This window comes from Schistocerca piceifrons, chromosome 3 (genome assembly GCF_021461385.2).
Source record: "Schistocerca piceifrons isolate TAMUIC-IGC-003096 chromosome 3, iqSchPice1.1, whole genome shotgun sequence".
Taxonomy (NCBI): Eukaryota; Metazoa; Arthropoda; class Insecta; order Orthoptera; family Acrididae; genus Schistocerca; species Schistocerca piceifrons.
In genome coordinates this window covers 308,779,235-308,800,415 of record NC_060140.1, presented here as the reverse complement: position 1 = coordinate 308,800,415, position 21,181 = coordinate 308,779,235, and the positions used below count along the sequence as shown (strand labels likewise).

The window sequence follows — 21,181 nt, the reverse complement described above, 5'->3', positions numbered from 1 at the left end:
TCTGTAAGTTCGAGCCCTCGTTGTTAGTTACAGAAAATTTTATTTGATTGGACTACTTATTCCTGAACACCAGAATGACTTTGCCTTCGCAAAAGTAAATGGATTGTAACGGATTGCTGATACCGCAACCAGTGCTCGGTACGTACACCACATATTTTGTTTTTGTATCGTCAGGGAGTTTTGGACAGTAAGATTATATATATGGCCTGTACGGCCATGCAGACGTATCTAAATAGTATTTTAAAAAGCTGCTAAGCAAAAATCAGTGATTTGCTGGTGTGTGCTGTCATCACATGTTGGCCGAATGGTATCAGGAACGTCCCAGATGTGAAAACACTACTGTAATAGTCATCGGACGAGTTAAGATCTTCAGTTTCCGTTTAGTGACAGTCTAGCAGTTTATGTAAACCGACTAATTTTTTCCCTTGCGGTTACCTAATCCATTTGCAGAACAGGAACTGCTTACTAAGTTCCTTTGTAATACACTCTAAGGGAAAAAAAGGACGCGCCACGAGGGAATTATCCGAAAAGTGAGCATATCGGTAGATGTGATGAGCATGTGCAGACAAACAGGTGGTTACAATTTGAAATGGGCTGGATGATTTATTCAAGAGAAGAGGTTCACAAATTGAGCAAACAAATAACGCGTTGATAAACCTCTGGCCCTTATACAAGAAATTATTCGGCTTGGAATTGATTGATAGGGTTGTTGGATGTTCTTCTGAGGCATATCGTGCCAAATTCTATCCAACTGGCGCGTTAGATCGTCAATTTCCCGAGCTTGTTAGAGGGCCCTACCCATAATGCCCCAAACATTCTCAATTGGGGAGAGATCCGGCGACCTTGGCCAAGATAGGATTTGACAAGCACGAAGATAACCAGTAGAAACACTCGCCGTGCGCGGGCGGGCATTATCTTGCTGAAATGTAAGCCCCGGATGGCTTCCCACGAAGGGCAACAAAACGGGATGTAGAATATCGTCAACGTGCCGCTGCGCTGTAAGGGTGCCTCGGATGACAACCAAAGGGGTCCTGCTATGAAATAAAATGGTACACCAGGCCATCACTCTTGGTTGTCGGGCTATATGGCTGGCGACAATCAGGTTGGTATTCCATTGCTGTCCAGGGCGTCTCCAGACACGCCTTCGCTGGTCATCGGGCTGAGTTGAAAACAGGACTCATCAGTGAAGGCAGTTCTACTCCATTCAATGAGTTTCCAAGCCGAAGACGTATCTGCAGACGCCCCAGGCAGCGATGGGATAAACTGCGAGAACTATATGCTGAGTTAAATCAAATAGTGAAAGTGAGGTTGTGAAGGTTCAGCCTTCTTACAAGAAGTCGAAATGCGTTAACAGAATTAACATGCTACCTATGATAGACTTTATTATCAAAGCAAAATTCATAGTGGATGTTTTTGACAAAGGTCGTATGGCAAACCCTCTACACTACTTAGAACTGAAAGTATTTCGCATGACTGTCTTCTGTACCCCGTCACCAGCAGTGAATCCATAGACATCCCAGTCTATACTCAGTAAAGTCGGCTCCAACTAGTATTGCATGATCTGGTTATTTACGCGCTATTGACCGCAGACTTTCTTTGAATCACTGTAGAACTGTTGCAGCAGAGTCAGATTCCCGATAAAAACATCCAGCAATTAACTTGGTTTCACCTACACCTCTTATACGCGACCACATAACTTCACTGTCACACTCAACTTCGCCGGCCGGAGTGGCCGAGCGCTTCTAGGCGCTACAGTCTGGAACCGCGCGACCGCTACGCTCGCAGGTTCGAATCCTGCCTCTGGCATGGATGTGTGTGATGTCCTTAGGTTAGTTAGGTTTAAGTAGTTCTAAGTTCTAGGGGACTGATGACCTCAGAAGTTAAGTCCCATAGTGCCCAGAGCCATTTGAATCACACTCAACTTCGACTTCAATGGGGATAATATTTTTGTCGAGTGCAATGAGCACCCACTTCCCCATGGCCTCTAATCTATCTTTCTGATATACGTTCCACGACTTGCTAAATATCTCACTGTCAGAGGTTTCCACTTCAGGTTGCAGACAGCTCTTGGTCTCCCAAGAATAATTTGAGCGCAAGAACGTTCCTGGAGGACAGTAAATTCGGAAACACTATTACGAATACTTTGTTTACTGATAAAGTTATGACAATCGAATTGTCTTTATTCTGAACGCCGTTTGACTTCCCTTGCTGGATATCAACTGACGAGTGTTCATCAGAGCACCTCAAACTACCGCCTGACCTAAAAATCCTCATGTGCACTCTACAAATACTCTGCTACTTTAGTAGCTGCTTCCTTTTTGTAGTGTACACCTATCTATCAAGTGGAGTCCTACAAATCCCAACACGAGAACGCCGGTCTAGAAATCTGCAGTCAAGACCGTCACAGAATCGATGAAGCCTTTGGTTGACACCTTCCACTCGGCTCCAAACCAAAGGATTCCGATCAACTTTGGGAACAATGCTGCAAACTGCGAGCTCTGCTTGCACCCAATGCGCGAAGTCAGCAGTCTTACAACCCATGCGACAGGCATCAACGTGAACCACAACATGAAGACGACTGCATTCTGCACGCTCGATAGCAAGATCTCGGATGAGGCCTCCCGGCAGACTTACCGAGTGCACATTGGCTTTCTTTCCAGCCCTGACGCTATTTGCCTAAGGGGCTACGTAACGCGCCTAACATTGGAGCTTCAAATAACTAGTAAACCCCTCCACCCGTGTGCCTGCTCGGACCCTTCTGAAGGAGCGGCCACCTGTCCACTCACAGGGGTAATGGGAGAGGCGAGGTGGCCATTCTCCACATTAGCCCTCCGCCTTGAGCGACGCGAACGCCTTACCACCTACCACTCACCCTGCTGTGAGGGCGAATTCTTGCGTCGGGTGCCTCAGAAGCAGAGCCCCTGGGCAAAACAAGCGACACCTGAGGTGTCCCATGCGACGCGCCAGCTTCTCCGCCGCCATCTAGGGGGCACATCAGTTAATACTCTGTGCTTTTGTGGATTCTTACGCGTAGTCTTCATGGTATTTTTTGCTTTCTATGCTTGACACACTGCAAATGTTGTATGAGAATTTGATAATTTTTTCTGCTAGATAGACTAATTACCTGAAAGCTAAAAGGTATTTGGGTTTTAAGTATGTGGGCAAAGAAAAAACGTACACTGTGCGTTAACGGGAATGTAAATATATGACGAATCTCTTTTAATGAAAACAGTTTCAGCTGTGGAAATGTCAGATCTGCTGAGGGAGAAAAACAGCGTGCAGTTGTTTTCTCGAACAAACAAATGATTTTTTTGAAATGTTCCCGCGACGCTTTTCCTATTCTTTCAGATTAGAGCAGTATGGGGAATTTACCATACGACCTTTCGTGAAGAACATCCGCCATACATTTTGGTTTGGTCGTTAATAACCTCTATTATCATTTTCAGTGTCGAATTTCCGTAAGGGAGACGCTCCCTCATAACCCCCACTTTCACCATCCAGGCGCCAAACAGTTCAGCATGTGGCAGAACAATCGCAGTTTTGGCGCCAACGTTCAAACAAATACGACCAATCGTGCAGACAGGGCTCACAAGAGAAGACGGCAAGTGCCATAACTCGATTTCCTGTGGAACTTCGCTCAGTGTAAGAGGGGTCAAAACAAGCAATCACGTGTCCCTTCTTATCCGCAGATAGTCATCCGTCAAGAGAAAACTATGGCCAAGATTTTCGACGCAACTTAGATGCCTTTTATCGCATGATAAGTCAGCTGAAACGTGGCACATTGGCTAGCGTCGGGGCTTCACATTTTTGCGCCCCGTGTTCGAAACCCGATTATTGTTTTTATTTTCTTTTTCATTTATCTACCCATGTACGTAGAAGGTTACTACGCGAATGTTTCTTGCCTAGGTAGGGGATACAAGGGTGTTATATTATTTTTAAAGTTGAAGCTGGGTTTGTCATGCATTTATTATATAATATATGTTTCTATGGTGTATCGCTGTCTGTTCGCTTTGAGAACTAATTCCCTTCCAGATTTCCTCAAGAGCCGGCCGGAGTGGCCGAACAGTTCTAGGCACTACAGTCTGGAACCGCGCTGCCGCTACGGTCGCAGGTTCGAATCCTGCCTCGGGCATGGATGTGTGTGATGTCCTTAGGTTAGTTAGGTTTAAGTAGTTCTAAGTTCTAGGGGACTGATGACCTCAGAAGTTAAGTCCCATAGTGCTCAGAACCATTTGAACCATTTCCTCAAGAGGAGGAAACCAGCTAAACAGGCCAGAATCGACTGAGTGCAAGACCTCCTTGCAGGGTGCAGAATAAATTATTATAGTTGCTAGCCGACCGAAACCCACTTCATAAGGACAAGTACACAACACCGCCATTGTTATCACCAAGACGCACAATTCCAAATTTTTCTCATTCATTTCTTATTTTGCACAGTCGTGTAGTAATTTTTCTATGGACATGGATGCATAAATGGGAATAAATAATTAAATAAATAAAACGATAATCAGGTTTCGAACACTGGGTGCAGAAGTGTCAATCCGCGACGTAGCCACAACTTTGACTAAACAAGTTACATGTTAAAAGGCACATAAAGTGTCTCGAAAACTTTGACTGTTTTTTCTCAGAAACGCTCAAGTATCTACGGATAAGTGGAGATAAATAGGCTCTTGTTTTGACCACTCTTCTACTGAGCGAAGTTTCTGGGTTCAAATGGCTCTGAGCACTATGCGACTTAACTTGTGAGGTCATCAGTCGCCTAGAACTTAGAACTAATTAATCCTAACCAACCTATGGACATCACACACATCCATGCGTGAGGCAGGTTTCGAACTTGCGACCGTAGCGAAGTTTCTGGGAAATCGGATTATGGCACTTGCCGTGTTCTCGTCAGTACAGGAATAATATGCCAGGAGCGCTGCAGTAGACTTATTTGCCACAAATAGTCGTTTAAGGGGGGTAGGACGTCAAACGGGCCGACTTGGAGCATGAGAGGCACCACAGGACATTTCAATTTCCACTGTCTATACTTTTACAAATAAATTTATAAAACTTTGTCAGCATGGCCAGGAAGGATTCAGCATTCACACTCTTAGCAGTGGAAGTTGTAAAACATAACGAAATATTTTTTTTTTTTTTTTTACATGTGAAATTTCATAATTTAATAATGGCAGCATTTGTTGCTATAGGTACACTTTTCTTCATAAATAAGAGAGATTCTTCGAAGAATTTTGCACAGCATACAAAACATACTTAAAGGTGTATGAAACTCTAGAATTTTCCATATGTATTAAAAACTGTGGTAAAAAATGAGGTAATTAACTACAAAATTTGTGTTTTTTCTCTAAAGATGATGTTTAAAATACAACAGCTCATTCGTTTTTTCATAAATTAAATAAATTCTAGAGTTTCATGCACCTGTAATTATGTAATGTATGCTGTGCAAAATTCATCTAAGAATCTCTCTAACTTACGAAGAAAAGTGTACCTATAGCAAAAAAGACAGCCATTAGTAAGTGAAAAAAGATGAGTTTTCATTCGCAAAAAAAAAAAAAAAAAAAAAAAAAAAAAAAAAAAAAAAAAAAAAAATTGTTATGTTTTCGAACTTCCACTGCAATGAGTGTGAATCCTGAATCCTTCCTGGTGATGCTGACAAAGTTTTATGAATTTATTTGTAAAAGTATAGACACTGGAAATTAAAATGCCCCTGTGATGCCTCTCGTGCTCCAAGTCGGGTCGTTTGACGTCCTACTCCCCTTAAGAAAAGAAAATCGCTTATGTAAATAACGCTTTAGCTCACGCGCATGACGGATGTCGATCTGCAAGCGCGCACACCCTCTGTTGCGTCCCGAAAGCGCTTCCCGACCCCGTTGCGCCGGCCTAAATCCCGTCTTGTAGGCCGTCGACCCAGTGCCGAAGACCTAGTTTTTGGCCGCTCCCGGGCGAACGACCCTTTTCCGGCGGCCGCCTCGCCTACGTGCGCAGAGTGGGCAAGGTTCGTTGACACGATCCCGGCCGACCCGTGACCCGCTTGGGCGGCAGCGTGGAGACGCCCGCCCCATTGGTCGCGTTAAGAGGTCGACGCGCTCCTGGGCGGCCGGCACGTGCTGTGCGCGGGTCCTCCCCTGTGGGAAGCGGCGCGGCCGGCGCGTGGCTGAGGCAACCGCCGACGTTGGGCAACGCCGGGGCGCTCACTAGCCGGCGCCCGGCGCCTCCTCCACATCGAGGTCACTGGGAAGCCGGCATTAGGCCACTGATGGAGCTGCCGGGGGCGGCTGCTTGACCCCGTGAGCTCGGCTTGTCAGTGAAGTCTTCAGGGGACGGGAATATGACGTAACAGTGCGCCACGGCAGAATGAAGAAATATATTTCGATTTCTCGGTTATTCTGATTGTGCTCCCTTTGTTAGACAAGTTCCAGGACAGGCTTTTATTTACTTTCTGAGTGTGTAGTACCAAAAGGAAAGAAATGTTGTCTTTATGTTACCTAGTTATGTGTGCGTCCTCGAAATGATCTCAGCCGTGTTTGCGCACAAACTCACTAGGTGTCAGGGCTGTTTAGATTAGATTAGATTAGATTAGATTATCTTTTATTCCAATTGATCCGCAGTGAGGAGGTCCTCCAGGATGTGGAACATGTCAGAAAAACAACAATACATGACAAATATTTACACCTAAAACAAATAAGCTAATGTACCATTCCACAGGTCCCAAGTGGAATGATCGTCATTTTTTAATGAACACTATAAGAAAGAGTCACTTTACAAATACTAATGCACTGAATTTAAAATTAAAAAGTTTTTTCATTTATTTATAAGGTAATAAACATGTAAACAACTACTATAATACTTATTTACAATGAACACATTACTGCACTGAAATGGTGCAGAAGTTAGATTGTACTTTTACACACACACACACACACACACACACACACACACACACACACACACACACACTTACAATGAACACATTACTGCACTGAAATTGTGCAGAAGTTTTATATATATATACGTTGGTTTTACTGAGAAATTCGAGAAATTCATCAATGGAGTAGAAGGAGTTGGCCACCAATAAATCCTTTAGGCTTCTCTTAAAGTGAATTTCATTGGTTGTTAAGCTTTTTACAGCTGCTGGCAAGTTATTGAAAATGTGTGTTCCTGAATAATGCACACCTTTTTGTACAAGACTAAGTGACTTTAAATCCTTGTGAAGATTATTCTTATTTCTAGTATTGATTCCATGAATTGAGCTGTTGGTTTGAAAAAGTGATATATTTTAATGACAAATTTCATTAAGGAATAAATATATTGGGAAGCAGTAGTTAGTATCCCTAGTTCCCTAAACAGGCTTCTGCAGGATGTTCTTGAGTTCACACCACATATAACTCTTACTGCACACTTTTGTGCCCTGAAAACTTTAGCTTGGCGTGATGAATTATCCAATATGACATTATGGAATGAAAGTAAGCATAGTATTCCAGATTTTTCATTTTTATATCCCCTTTGTCTGACAAAATTCGCATTGCAAACAGAGATTTGTTAAGACGCTTCAGCAGTTCTGTGGTGTGCTCCTCCCAGTTGAATTTATTATAATGCTCCTCCCAGTTGACTTTAGCAACACACTATTTGGGTTCTTGGCGCATTAGTTGCGATGTTACAATGGATGCTGACTGTGAGCAAAGAGTGAACATGAAGTTCTGGATTAAGCCTGGAACAACCCATAGTGAAATGCAAGAATATGCAGGCGAGGCACTTTCAGGTAGTCACCTTTCCGAATGGCACAAAAAGTTTCGTTGAAGGCAGAGATGCAGTGAAAGACGATTCCATAGCCGGTCATCCATGTACAGCACATATGGTGCAAACGTGGAGCATATAGGGTAGTTATTGCAAGAAGACCATCGTGAGATATCAGAAGAACTTAAGGGGGGTAGGACGTCAAACGGGCCGACTTGTAGCAGGAGAGGCACCACAGGACATTTTAATTTCCACTGTCTATACTTTCACAAGTAAATTCATAAAACTATGTGAGCATGACCAGGAAGGATTCAGGATTCATACTCTTAGCAGGGGAAGTTAAAAAACGTAACAAAATAATTTTTCTTACGTGTGAAATTTCATCATTTTTTCAATATTATTGGCTGCATTTGTTGCTGTAGGTACACTTTTCTTCATGAGCAAGAGAGACTGTTCGATGAATTTTGCACAGCATACAAACCATACTTACAGGTGTCTGAAACTCTAGAATCTATTTAATTTATGAAAAAGTGAATGAGCTGTTACGTTTTAAACTTTATCTTTAGAAAAAAAATCATATTTTGTAGTTAATTATCTTAATTTTTACCACAGTTTTTAATAGATTTGGAAAATTCTAGAGTTTCATACACCTGTAAGTATGGTTTGTATGCTGTGCAAAATTCATCAAAGAATCTCTCTTACTTGTGAAGAAAAATGTACCTATAGCAACCAATGCCGCCAATAGTAAGCGAAAAAATGATGAAATTTCACATGTAAAAGAATTTATTTTGTTATGTTTTGGAACTTCCACTGCTATGAGTGTGAATCCCGAATCCTTCCTGGTCATGCTGACAAAGTTTTATGAATTTATTTGTAAAAGTATAGACAGTAGAAAATAAAATGTCCTGTGGTGCCTCTCCTGCTCCAAGTCGGCCCGTTTGATGTCCTACCCCCCTTAATTTGAATTGTGATGTGTGTCATAAGATCTTACGCGAAGATTTAGGGAAATGCAAACTTAATGCAAAACTTGTACCTCACACGCGGACAGACGGACAGAAAGGGGAAGGATGAAGAATTTCTGCTGAACTGCTGGGTAGAGCCAGAAGTGATTCCACATTTCTGTCAACGGTTATTGCTGGAGATGAAAGTTGGTGCTACCGGTATGACCCTCACATGAAGTGTCAAAGTGCTGGATGGTGGAGTCCTGGATCACCAGCCTCGAAAGAAGTTACATGACAATCTTCAAGAACAAAGACAGTGTTGATCGCATTCTTTGATATTAAAGGAGTAGTTCACCATGAATATATTCCTCCAGTCACACAGTGTCCAGGTCAAACAGTGACTCAAACTCTTTACATCGAAGTCTTGAGACATTTGCAACAATCAATTGGACATCACCACCCTACTTTGTGGCATTCTCAGGACTGGTTCTTACTGCATAACAATGCAAGACCCCCTACTGCATTGTCTGTTACCGAATATCTGGCCAGACATTTTGTTATTGCCATCCCACATCCACCGTACTTGCCCGATCTCTCGCCTTGTGATTTTTTCTTGTTTCCACAAGTGAAAAGGTGACTGAAAGGAAACCTTCGTCAGGATATTGCAGACATCCAATGGGCTGTGACAAATGAGCTTACATGCGTCACAGTTAAAAATTTCCCTGCTTGTTTTCAAGACCTCCAGAAACGTTGCCAGCTGTGTGTAGAGCACCAAGGGCACAACTTCAATAGTAGCTAGGATCATTGCTTGGTTAAGTACAATTTTCGATTTCTTTTAACAAATATGTCCTGGATTTTTTCTAACAAATGGAGTACATTATCTTGAAAGAAGTCTCTTTCCCACCTGAGGCCTTTTTTTATTTGAATTAAACATGCTATGAGTACCTCACTTAATTGGAGTTAGATAATGGAATGGACAACGGCTTAAAATCAAACAGGTTCAAATTCCATGAGGGCTGTTATTATTATTAATTTTTGTGCCATGGTCTCATCAGCTTAACCAAAGCCTGTCTCCACAATATCCTCCTATATTCCAGGAGAGTTCTTCCTGAAAGTTTCACAGGAAAACTTGTGTGAAGCATGAAGCTTGAAAGGTAGGAGACAAGGTACTGGTGGAAGTAAAGCTGTGAGTGCGGGTCATGAGTCGTGTTTGGATAGCAGTCAGTACAGCACTTGCCTGCGAAAAGGCAAATGTCCCGAGTTCAACTCTTGGTCTGACACACCGTTTTAATCTGCTTGGAAGTTTCATATGAGTGCAAACTTTGCTGCAGAATGAAACATTCTTCTTGCATCTTCTGTAAAGTTTGTAAAGTAGGGGCTGGTCATGCCTGGATAGCACATTTAGTATCATCACTGTCAGCAATAGTCAAGTGCCTGGGTTTGAGTTGTGGTCCAGGACACAATTTTGATGTGTCACTAAGTTTCATGATAGTGCACACATTACTGCAAAGTGGAAGACTCTTTCTGGAAATTGACATATTCTCTTCAGAGATGCAAGTAAAATGGAGAAGACTGTCATGGACAAACTTTTTAAATAATTTTTAGCACTATACCAGAACGTTGCTGTACATTTGAGAGCACCAACTTACAACCACCCATGAAATTGTAATAAATTTTGGTGTTGGGATATGGAGACTGCCCAACTAACCATACAAATCTGGCCACCACAGGTTATTAAACACACATGCTATCCAAACTATTTTTCTATTACTGTTAGTTTCTTTGATAGTATGTAAGCAAATCATCAGTTTATGCTTATCCATTATGGATATTTTAGAACCATGACTGTATATTGAATGTAAATAAAAAAAGTGACTGGTTGCAGTTTTGTTTAACTTATTTACATCATCAGTTAATATGTTTCTGCTGTCCTTGGAACAAAACTGCCTGTGGCTGATATGCAGTTCGTGGTCTAGTGGTTAGGACTGATGCAGCGAGATCCTTGGGTCCTTGGTTCGATTCCCGGCTACATCAGAGATTTCCTCTACTCCGAGATTGGGTGTTATCATCACTTCATTTCATCATCATCATCATCATCAACACAAAATTTGGTGAAGTGGTGTCAAGCAGAAAGGCTTGCACTAAGCACCCAAACTACATCTGTTGGGGTATCTTTGCCAGTAACACCATAATGATCATTATCATGATTATTCCTCTAGCTGAGTCATAGATGCTACCATATGCTTGCCCACAGTGTGCAAGAAAAATATGTGGGTCTTCATCATAGTACTTACTGAGGTCTGCAGATTTAGGACTCTGTCACTCTTTCCTGTGTATGACAGCTTGTGCTATCTTCCACCTTAATAATGGCTTTCACTGAAGGTTTTTTTCAACGAATAGGACCATTCTCTTCTAAGTTTATTGATAAATCTTGTCTACAGCAGATTCTCATTTTAATCAAATTTAGTACTTATATACGTGTGAGCTGAGGTGAGAAAAGCCATTGGGGTAGTGATATGCACATATGCAAGTGGCAGTAGTATCACGTACACAAGTTAAAAAAGAGCAGGACATTGATGGAGCTGTCATTTGTACTCAGGTGATTAATGTGAAAAAATTTCCGATGTCGTTATGGCTGCACAATGGGAAGTAACAGACTTTGGCTATGGAATGGTAGTTGGATATAGATGCATGAAATACTCCATTTCGAAAATCATTAGGGAATTCAGTATTCCAAGATCCACAGTGTCAAGAGTGTGGTAAGAATACCAACCTGCAGGCATTACCTCTCACCACAGACAACGCATTGGCTGGCGATCTTCACTTGATGACCGAGAGCAGCGATGATAGTGTAGAGTTGTCAGTACAAACAGACAAGAAAGCCTGCACATAATAACTACAGAAATCAAGGTGCGACATACAACGAATGTATCCATTGGGACAGTGCAGAAAAATTTGCCGTTAATGGGCTATGGGAGCAGACAACTAATGTGAGTGCCTTTGCTAACATCATGAAATCGCCTGCAGCACCTCTCCCGGTGGGACCCTACATGACTGGAAGACAGTGGCTGGTCAGATGAGTCCCTATTTCAGGTGGTGAGAGCTGATCGCAGGGTTAAAGTTTGGCACAGCCACTATGAAGCCATGCACCCAAGTTGTCAACAAGGCACTGTGCAAGCTGGTGGTGGCTCCATAATGGTGTGGGCTGTATTTGCATGGATTGCACTGGGTCCTGTGGTTCAGCTGAACTGATCATTGACATGAAATGCTTAGGTTTGGCGACTTGGAGACCATTTGCAGCCATTCATGAATTTCATGTTCTCAAACAATGATGGAATTTTTATGGATGACTTTGCGCCATGTTGGGCATTGTTCACAACTGGTTTGAAGAACGTTCTGGACAATTTGAGCAAATAATTTGGCCACCCAGATTGCCTGACATGAATCCCATCAAACATTTATGAGACATAATTGAGAGGTTATTCATGCACAAAATCTAGCACCGGCACCATGTTCGAAATTATGGATGGCTATAGAGGCAGCATTGCTCAAGATTTCTGCAGTGGACTTCCAATGACTTGTTGAGTCCATGCCACATGTAGTTGCTGCGCAACACCAGGCAAAAGGAGGTCCCTCACTATATTAGGACATATCACATGATTTTTTTCCATCTGATCATGTAGAATAAATGTTTTTCTGAGATAAACTTAAGAATGTGCAGCAACCTGTATGGCATTTCTATCTTCTGCAAGGTCATTCCGTGGTTATGGATGTGACATTTGTACAGTTGACCCTGAAATATTTTAATAAAGAAGAAGAAGAAGAAGAAGAGGAGGAGGAGAGACCTGACCCTTAACAATATACAGCAAACTTTCATATATCTGTCTTCTATTTCAGTATTATGAAAAGGATAGTTGCTACTCACCATGTAGCGGAGATGCTGAGTCGCAGGTAGGCACAAAAAAAATACTGTCAGAAAATGAGCTTTCACTCAAAAAGGCCTTTGTCAAAAATAGATATCACACACACACACACACAAACGCAACTCCTGCTATGCAGTCCCAGATTCCAGGATCCCATAACACACATTGCAACTCTTCCCCTCCAAGAGCTAAAGCAACACCACCTCAAAAAACTCTCCACCCTGCTCACTTCCCACTCCCTACTTGGACTACCATTATCCACCACCTCTACAAAAACCTTCAAACCCCGTCCGCCCTACCCATGTCCTCTCGTAACCAGCAAGCCCTGCCTCACAGATCTGCTACATTTACCCCACCCTCCGAAACTCCCTCCCGCCACCACACAGAGTCTAGAACCTAAACAGACCCTAAATATTGTCATGACACCTTCCTCCAAAAGCCTTAGCCCCACAAAAGTATCAGTCCTTTCCAAAGACCTCACCATTTGCCCCACTCCCAAATTCAATTGTGCAGACCCAGTTAAAGACCTTCTCTCCTTCTCCCAGTCCCTACACTGAGACACTTCTTCGCCACCAACCCTACTAATCAGGCTCAACCAAAGACCAATGTTTAACCCTGCCTGACTCAGTTCACTCCTCCATCCAACTGTGATCCACACCCACCTGCCCCCAAATCAGCTCCTGTTAACTTTCCAGTATTTATTAACCTTGAACCTTGCCTCACCATTTTCCCCAAGTCCCTCAATATCCAAACTAACCTTACATCTGCAGAAAGAACTGTGATCCACCACCTAAAACCTGATCCTGATCTTATAATCCTACCTGCTGAAAAAGGCTCCACCACAGGTGTTTTGAACTGCAAGGATTACCTGACAGAAGGTCTGTGCCAGCTGTCAGATTCATCCACATATAAACCCTGCTACAGTTACTTCACTCCCCCCAGAGTCAATCTCTCTCGTCACCCCTACCATTCCTTGCACTTCCTAAAGTCCATAAACCCAACCATCCAGGATGCCCCATTGTTGTCAGTTAATGTGCCCCCAATGAGAGAATCTGTGCTGTCGAAGGCCAACACCTTCAGCCTATTACCCGCAACCTATCCTCCCATATAAAAGATACCAACCATTTCCTCCACTGACTCTCCATAGTTCCTGTTGCTCTACCATATGGTGCCTTGCATGCCACTATTGATGCAATCTCCTTTACCACTATTGAACACTACCTTTTCCAACACCTGATGGATTCCAAACCAACATCCTCCTTCCTAATTGCCATGACCAACTATACCCTCACCCACAATTGCTTCTCCTTTTCCTACAAACAAATCCAGGGTATGGCTAAGGGCACCATCCTATGCCGATCTATTCATGGGCCATCTAGAGGAATCCTTCCTAAACACCCAGAATCCCAAACCCCTCACTTGGTTTAGGGTCATTAATGACATCTTCGTGATCTGGATTGAGGATGAGGACACCGTATCCACATCCCTCCAATCCTTAACACCTCCTCCTCCCTTGGCTTCACCTGGTCCTATTCAGCCCAACAAGCCACCTTCTTCGATGTTGACCTCCACCTCAAAGATGGCTACATCAGTACTTCTGTCCATATCAGACCTCCCAACCACCATACCAGGAAGTCCCTTCCATACAGCACAGCCTGGCCACACATAGCCACCGCATCTATAGTGATGAGCAGTCCCTCTAAAAATATACTGAGGGTTTTGCTGAGGCCTTCGTGGACCATAATTACCTCCCACCCGTGTACAAAAGCAGATTTCCTATGCCCTATCTTCTCAGTCACTCACCACATCCCAAAGTCCCACTGTCTGGCCACAGAGCAGCATTCCCCTCATACTACCCAGGACTGGAGCAACTGAATTACATTCTTGACTACCTCTCATCTTGCACTGAAATGAGAAGTGTCCTACTCACTATCCTTCCCCCTCTCCCACTGTGGTATTCTGCTGCCCACTGAACCTACACAATGTCCAACCCCTTTGCTTCGTGGCTCATATCCCTGTGATAGACCTAGGTAGAAGACCTGTCCCATACATCCTCTCACCATGACCTGCTCCAATCTGGCCTGTCCCATCAAAGGTGGGGCTACCTGTGAAACCAGTCATGTGATCTACAAGCTAAGCAGCAACCATTGTGCTGCATTTTACATTGGTATGACAACAAACACACTGTCTTTCTGCGTGATTTGCCATTGACAAACTGTGGCCAAGAAACAGATAGACCACCCTGTTGCTGAGCACACCACCCAACACTACATTCTTCATTTCAGTGACTCTTTCACAGCTTGTGCCACCTGTATCCTTCCCACCAGCACCAGCTTTTCAGAACTGTGCAGTGGGAATCCTCCCAGCAATATATCCTATGTTCCCTTAACCCTCCTGGCCTCAACCATTGTTAATCATTGACCTTACCCATCTATCCCCTTCTCTGTCCCCATTCCAGCACTGCCCAACCCTGTACTCCACCAACGCACCCAGTCTTTTTACTTCTTTCCTTTTCCGCCCCAACCCCCGCTCTCCGTCTACCTCCCAACTGCACCTAGCTGTCCTACCCACTCTCTACCTCATTCCTGCATGCTCCCACTAGCAGCACTTTACCATCCCCACCCCTACCCCGCCCGCTCTCTCCTTACCTCCACCACCCGGTTGCCTCTCCCATCATGTGCTGCTGCTCACAGTCTGGCTTCAGATGCCAGAGACTTTTGTCATGTGTATGTGAGTTCTTTTATGTGAGTATGTATGTATATGTTGTCTGTTTTCGACAAAGACCTTGTTGGCCAAAAGCTCACTTTTCGACAATCTTTTTGTTGTGCCCATCTGTGACTCAGCATCTCTGCTGTATGGGGAGTGGCAACTATCTGTTTCATAATACTGTTACATTCCATCTGGGATTTTCCATTGTTTTATCTTCCATTTCAGATGGAGAGCTGGATGATTGCTGGTCAGTACATGAGGAGTAATGTGATTGAGTCTCTTTATTCAGATGTGATTGGTTTTAGTGACACACTGCACAGTCATGAAGCCCCTCTATTGGCAAAAATTGGATGTATAACCAACTGTCCATACTGACATAATGGGAGATGAAAATCAAACTCGGTGACTGCAGGCCTGCTCATGTATGAAGTGCCTGCTGCACGCATAAAACAAGTAGTTGTTTGGCAGTATGGAAAGTTGGTTACAGGTCCAGTTTGTGCCAAAAAAGGAGCCTGATGACGATGCAGTGACATTGAACATTATTGTGTTTTGATGGATCTCCTGTAATTTCTTAGCTTTGAATATTAACCTGCCACAGATTTTGTGGCAGGGTTGTACCATTGTCATCTGCTAAATAGTAAGAGGTGTGCTCATAATGCAAAAATCTGTTTTGCACTTATAAATTTGCTTATCTGCACAGAGCACACTGCAGTAGACGCATAGCAATAATAGCATGGAAGTTCAGAGAGCACTAAAAAAATTTTGAGAAGATCTGTGAAAATTTTCAGAGACTTAATTTTATAGTTTTGCAACAAATGTTGTGGCTTAAACCTTCTATTATTTATAATTCAATACAAATGGCATATTATAGTGCAAGTAGTTGTATTTGTAAACTTTTCTTCTTATGAAACTAGTTATGTTTACAGATAATGTCTATTGTGTTCCAGTTGCTGAAGCCACCTGCTCACACCATGCCACCAATCTCTCTGCTGTGTGCTCCATTCTTACGTGCTTTAATAGTAACAAAGTCTAGGTTCGTATCAGTGTTATTATTTTTATCATATAGTGTCTTGCAATCAATTTTAATTATATTATGAACATTTATATAGCAAGATTCATTGATACATCCTTAAACATTTTCCACATTTGTGCCTCATCAGTGTGTCTCTGGCACTGGAAGGCAGTAAGTGTGTGCATAGTCCAGTCAGTGCAGCCCTATCATCAATATCATGTAACCCTGAAGACGGTTTGCCCCCTCCCCTCCCTTCTGTCTTCCCTCTGCAGCTTCCTTCACCCATGTCTTTGTAGCCTCACTCACTTTGTATCTGTTAGTTTCTGTCTTCTACTGCAAATAGTTCAGTTTTTTTAATCTTTTCCTGATTTTTTTATTATGAATTACTTCTTCATTATTTAAGATTATTAGCATTTAACCAGGCCAAATCTATTCTTAGTTTAGCAATAAAGCTTGCCATTACCATTTTACTTCACAAGGTGAGGTCCCCAGGGGTGGGATCGACTTTCTGAAACCGTCTATACGGTGATGTAGGCTAGGATCCTAGGGATCACACACACTGTGACAATTCATCCTGGTGGGCTCTTGTTTGAAGGTAAACCATGCAAGAATATTTCGTAATTTTGTGTGATGTCCTAGACACTTAAAACTGGCAGCTTTAGATTTAGTGGTGTAGTAGCACAGTGGTTATCATACAAGGCTGACATGCAGAAGGTCGAGGGTTCTGTTATTGTCAGGCACGTCAGATTTTGTTATTTTTAAATAGTTATCAAAATGGCTTTGATCATTTTTTGTTCATTAATGAGTTGAAATGTAATTTTTTAAAATTTCTAACTCTTTGTCATGTCATTTTAACCATCGTATTAACTATCACATTTACTCTTATTTTTTTATTACTAGCTTGTTTTCTTTTTTTGCGGTTTCAATATCGGTGCATGTGATATTTATTGTTGTTGTATTAATTTTGATTAAATTTCTTCTCTTTGATCACCTAATATTTTTGTCAGTGTTATTGCAGTCATTATTTTTTCCCTTGTTTGAAGCATATGTTTTTAATCCTATTATCTGTTTGAATCTTCATCTGCATTATTTTGTCCATAGTACAACACGAATTTGTGTTTTAAATATTTGTTTGGTGTCTACCATACAAAATAATGGTGCTTCTTAAAAGAAAAAAATTACACCATTGCACAGCAAACATAACTAGATTACGTCATCTATTGTTTTCTTACCAATAGATTGACATTTCCAAACATTTAAATATTGGGAATGATAAATAAAAATAATTACATTCGCATGGAAAAAGATTCCAAATGAAGACAGAATGATTAGAAGAAAAAAATAAGAGCAAATGAAGAAGTTAGTATGATGATTATAATGACATGTCAAAGGACTAGAAATTTTAAAAATTTTAAACCAATTAATTGAATAAAAATAATGATCAAAATCATTTTTATAACTGTTAAAAAAAGTGAAGCATTAGCATCTGATGGGATCAGACCTTCTGCACCACTAAATACAAAGCTCTCAGTTTTAAGGCTGTAGAATATCACGCAAAATTATGATTTTTTTTTTTTTTTTTTTCCTCTGATTACTCGCAAATGAGGGCTCACCAGAGTAAATGGCCACAAAAAAGAGATACCTGGGACCGTAACCTTCATCAGTGTATAGGCTATTTCAAAAGTTGATCCCATGCCTGGGGACTTCTCCTTTTCAGTGTAGTTTTCTTTACCTGTGCGGCTGGTCCTGGTGGAGGTTCGAGTCCTCCCTCGGGTGTGTGTGTGTGTGTGTGTGTGTGTGTGTGTGTGTGTGTGTGTGTGAGAGAGAGAGAGAGAGAGAGAGAGAGAGAGAGAGAGAGAGAGAGAACATTTGTTTTCTTTGCCATTTATTGAAATACTTTTCTGTAACTATTTTTCCCTTTGCTCTTGAACTTCCAGATCATGAAATGCAAAGTTTTGTGATGTTTTAATAGTTCTTTCTTTCCTTCCGGGACCTTGTCTTTTGCTCTTGTTAACTGTTGTGAGCTTCTCATATCAAACTCATCAGGAAATAACCCATCACAAATTCTTTATATGTTGCCCAGTAAATATATTTATTTACTTGGTTTAATCATGTTCTTTTCAACATGAACATGTTTATTACTCATGACAAACTAGCATAATTCACCGATGGACTGAAAACATTTATAACTAGTGACCTGCCCGAACTTTGCGCATTGATAGCACAAAATGTGTATGAGTGGCCTGGGATAACAGTAGTAAGTTATAGACACACAATTTCTTCATGAATTAGTCTATCAGTTAATGAAAACCGTATCAAAATCCCTACAATAGTTCCTGAGATAGCCATAACATACAGATAGAAAAAGATGATTTGGGGGGGGGGGGGGTTCTTTAATTTATAATACATGGTGAGAAATAATTTACTCGCTAAGTAGCAGCAGATGGAATCATAAGAAACATGATAACTGGTAGCTTTTAGCAACTTGTAGGACTGAAGGGCGCTTGCGAGGACACGTGGAGTCTCAGGCCAACAGGAGAGGTTTTTGTGGTAGAGAGGTTATAAACCAGTAGAAATAAGTCACAAACAAAATGGCAACGGGAGGATGGTAGGCAGAGAGGAGAAAAAAATAATAAAATTAAATGTGTAGGAAAGCTGAGTAAAAAAATTCTAAAACAGGGAAAAAGAGGTTTACTGAAAAAATTTCTGCAAATGAGCGCCAGGTGGGTTTCAAATACCGAGACCACCAAACCTCATGAGTCACTGATCTCAGAAGGCTGACTCCACATGTCGTATGTAGCAGCAGCAAAGCATCATCGTTATGACTGTTTGTTGACACTATATACTTAGGGCTGGTTTGAAAATATTTTTCTACAAAAAGACTTATGCCCCCCCCCCCCCCCCCCCCCCCGGTCTCTATTTTCCCTTTTATACTTTCACCACTGTTAGTTTCCAATACTATTTGTGATAAGCTCTGTGCAGAAATTTTACTGTTGTGGCACCTGTAGTGCCCCTCTTCGCTTACAGCTGGCGTCACTTGGGCCTTGATATAAGGGTAAATTATTTAACAAGTTGCTCTCCCTTTGATGACAGGTTTTCATTAGTAAATGAGGTGCTATAGTTAGTGGTAGGAGTGTTTAGAACAAAGTGCAGTCACGGGGATAAGAGAAATCAGGTGTGGAAATGGTATATAAAGAGCTCTGGTTCTGACCAGGACATCTCCAGTATCAGGGGAATGGATGAAAAACTGTTGGAGATGGTTTACAGAGAATATTATATTGGCTGGTCATCATTTCAGGGCATTATTTCAGAAAAATAAAAACCTTGCTACATTACTGGGTCACCCATTTCTCTCACATCCAGTTTCTCCTCTTTTTCCATGCTTTGGAACCCTTGTTACCTAGTGTATTGTCCTTCTTGTTCTCTTGCCACTAATGTGCCCCCCACCCTCCCCCTCCCACCCAATTTTTCTGTATGTAACGTCGATTTTCACCTTCTTTCTCAGAATCTTAATTTTTCATACAATAACCTTTCTCACCATTTGCTCACATGTCTCTCACACACATTCTGACTCAACATGTTTGACTTCCAGTTAATTTTATTCTTAAAGAGTCTGTGTTGTGATCTTCCTAACTCATTCAGTGTGTTCTTATACTCTCTTTCATAAGAAATCTGGAGTATTTACTTAGTTGTGTCAGTAGCTTTAAGCATCTTGTGTCTCTGTACCTATGGTATCTTGCCCAGTCTTAATTTTCCTTTTTTATTACATTCCATTTATAATTTTCGGAACTACATTGGATGATTTTACTAATGCTGACTGCCTTGAAAATTTTCAGTGCTACTCATCCTATGATATACTTCTGACATTTCACTTCATCATTTTTTTATCCGTTTTGAATTTCAGCCTCTTGCATTACCATTAGATTACAATTTGAGTCTTATGTCTTCTGGGTTTGCTTCACAGCCCAGTATTTGTTTTTTAAATCTGCATAAAGCAGAGACTGACTAGAAGAGGTCCCCAGAGGTAGGATTTACTATTTAAAAACAGCTTTACAAGAGTGTAGATTGTTCTAGTGGTTAAGTTACAAGGTGTGATCCAAAAGTTTCAAGACTTAACTTAGAACTAGAAATTTATTGGACATTTAAGTACAGCGGACTAAAACTCTTCAAAATATGATCCTTCAGCATCAACACAGTGCTGCCAGCGCATCTTCCACTGTTCGTAGCCCTTCTGGAAGGCCTCGGGCGTCATGCTGTCGAGGGCTCTCATCGAAGCCTGCTGGATGGTGTCGATGGAGTCGAATTGCTTCCCTTTTAGGCCTGTCTTGATTTGGGGGAAGAGGAAAAAGTCTCTTGGAGCCAAGTCGGGGCTGTAGGGCGGCTGTGGCAGTGTTGTCACATCGAACTTGATCAAAACATAGGCTTGATGATGGCCTTGCAGAGTGGTTGTCGTCTTCAACATTCCCGTGACCATCTTTGAAACGTTTGTGCCACATGAAAACCATCGCATGGGACATGGCATCTTCCTTAAAGCCCTCTTGAATCATACTGAGAGTCTCAGTGACGGTTTTGTTCAGTCACACGCAAAACTTAATCTCATAACGGTACTCCAAGTGCTGTTCCATTATCACCTCTCCCACTTTTCAACTGAGGTCAATGACACGCATTCACACTGCAAGTGATGCGCACTCTCCAGGGTTCCGGAGGCAACTGATGCAGCGTCAGTTCGTTCCCTGAGACCCCCCCCCCCCTCCCCCCACTACTTCCCCCACCCGGCGGAACTGGTCTGCGTGCGCTCCCCTACTCAGAATAGAACCAGTCTTGAAACTTCTGAATCACACCTTGTATTTGGCTGGTGCCAC

At 42.1% G+C, this 21,181-nt stretch overlaps 1 protein-coding gene across 1 annotated transcript in view; it reads left to right on the top strand.

The window, feature by feature from the left end:
- Positions 1-21,181, top strand: part of LOC124790035 (WD repeat-containing protein 75) — a 199,549-nt gene that overhangs the window by 168,040 nt on the left and 10,328 nt on the right. Inside the window, 1 exon segment of the mRNA XM_047257591.1 lies at positions 16,255-16,340. Coding sequence (XP_047113547.1) covers positions 16,255-16,340 — 86 coding nt within the window.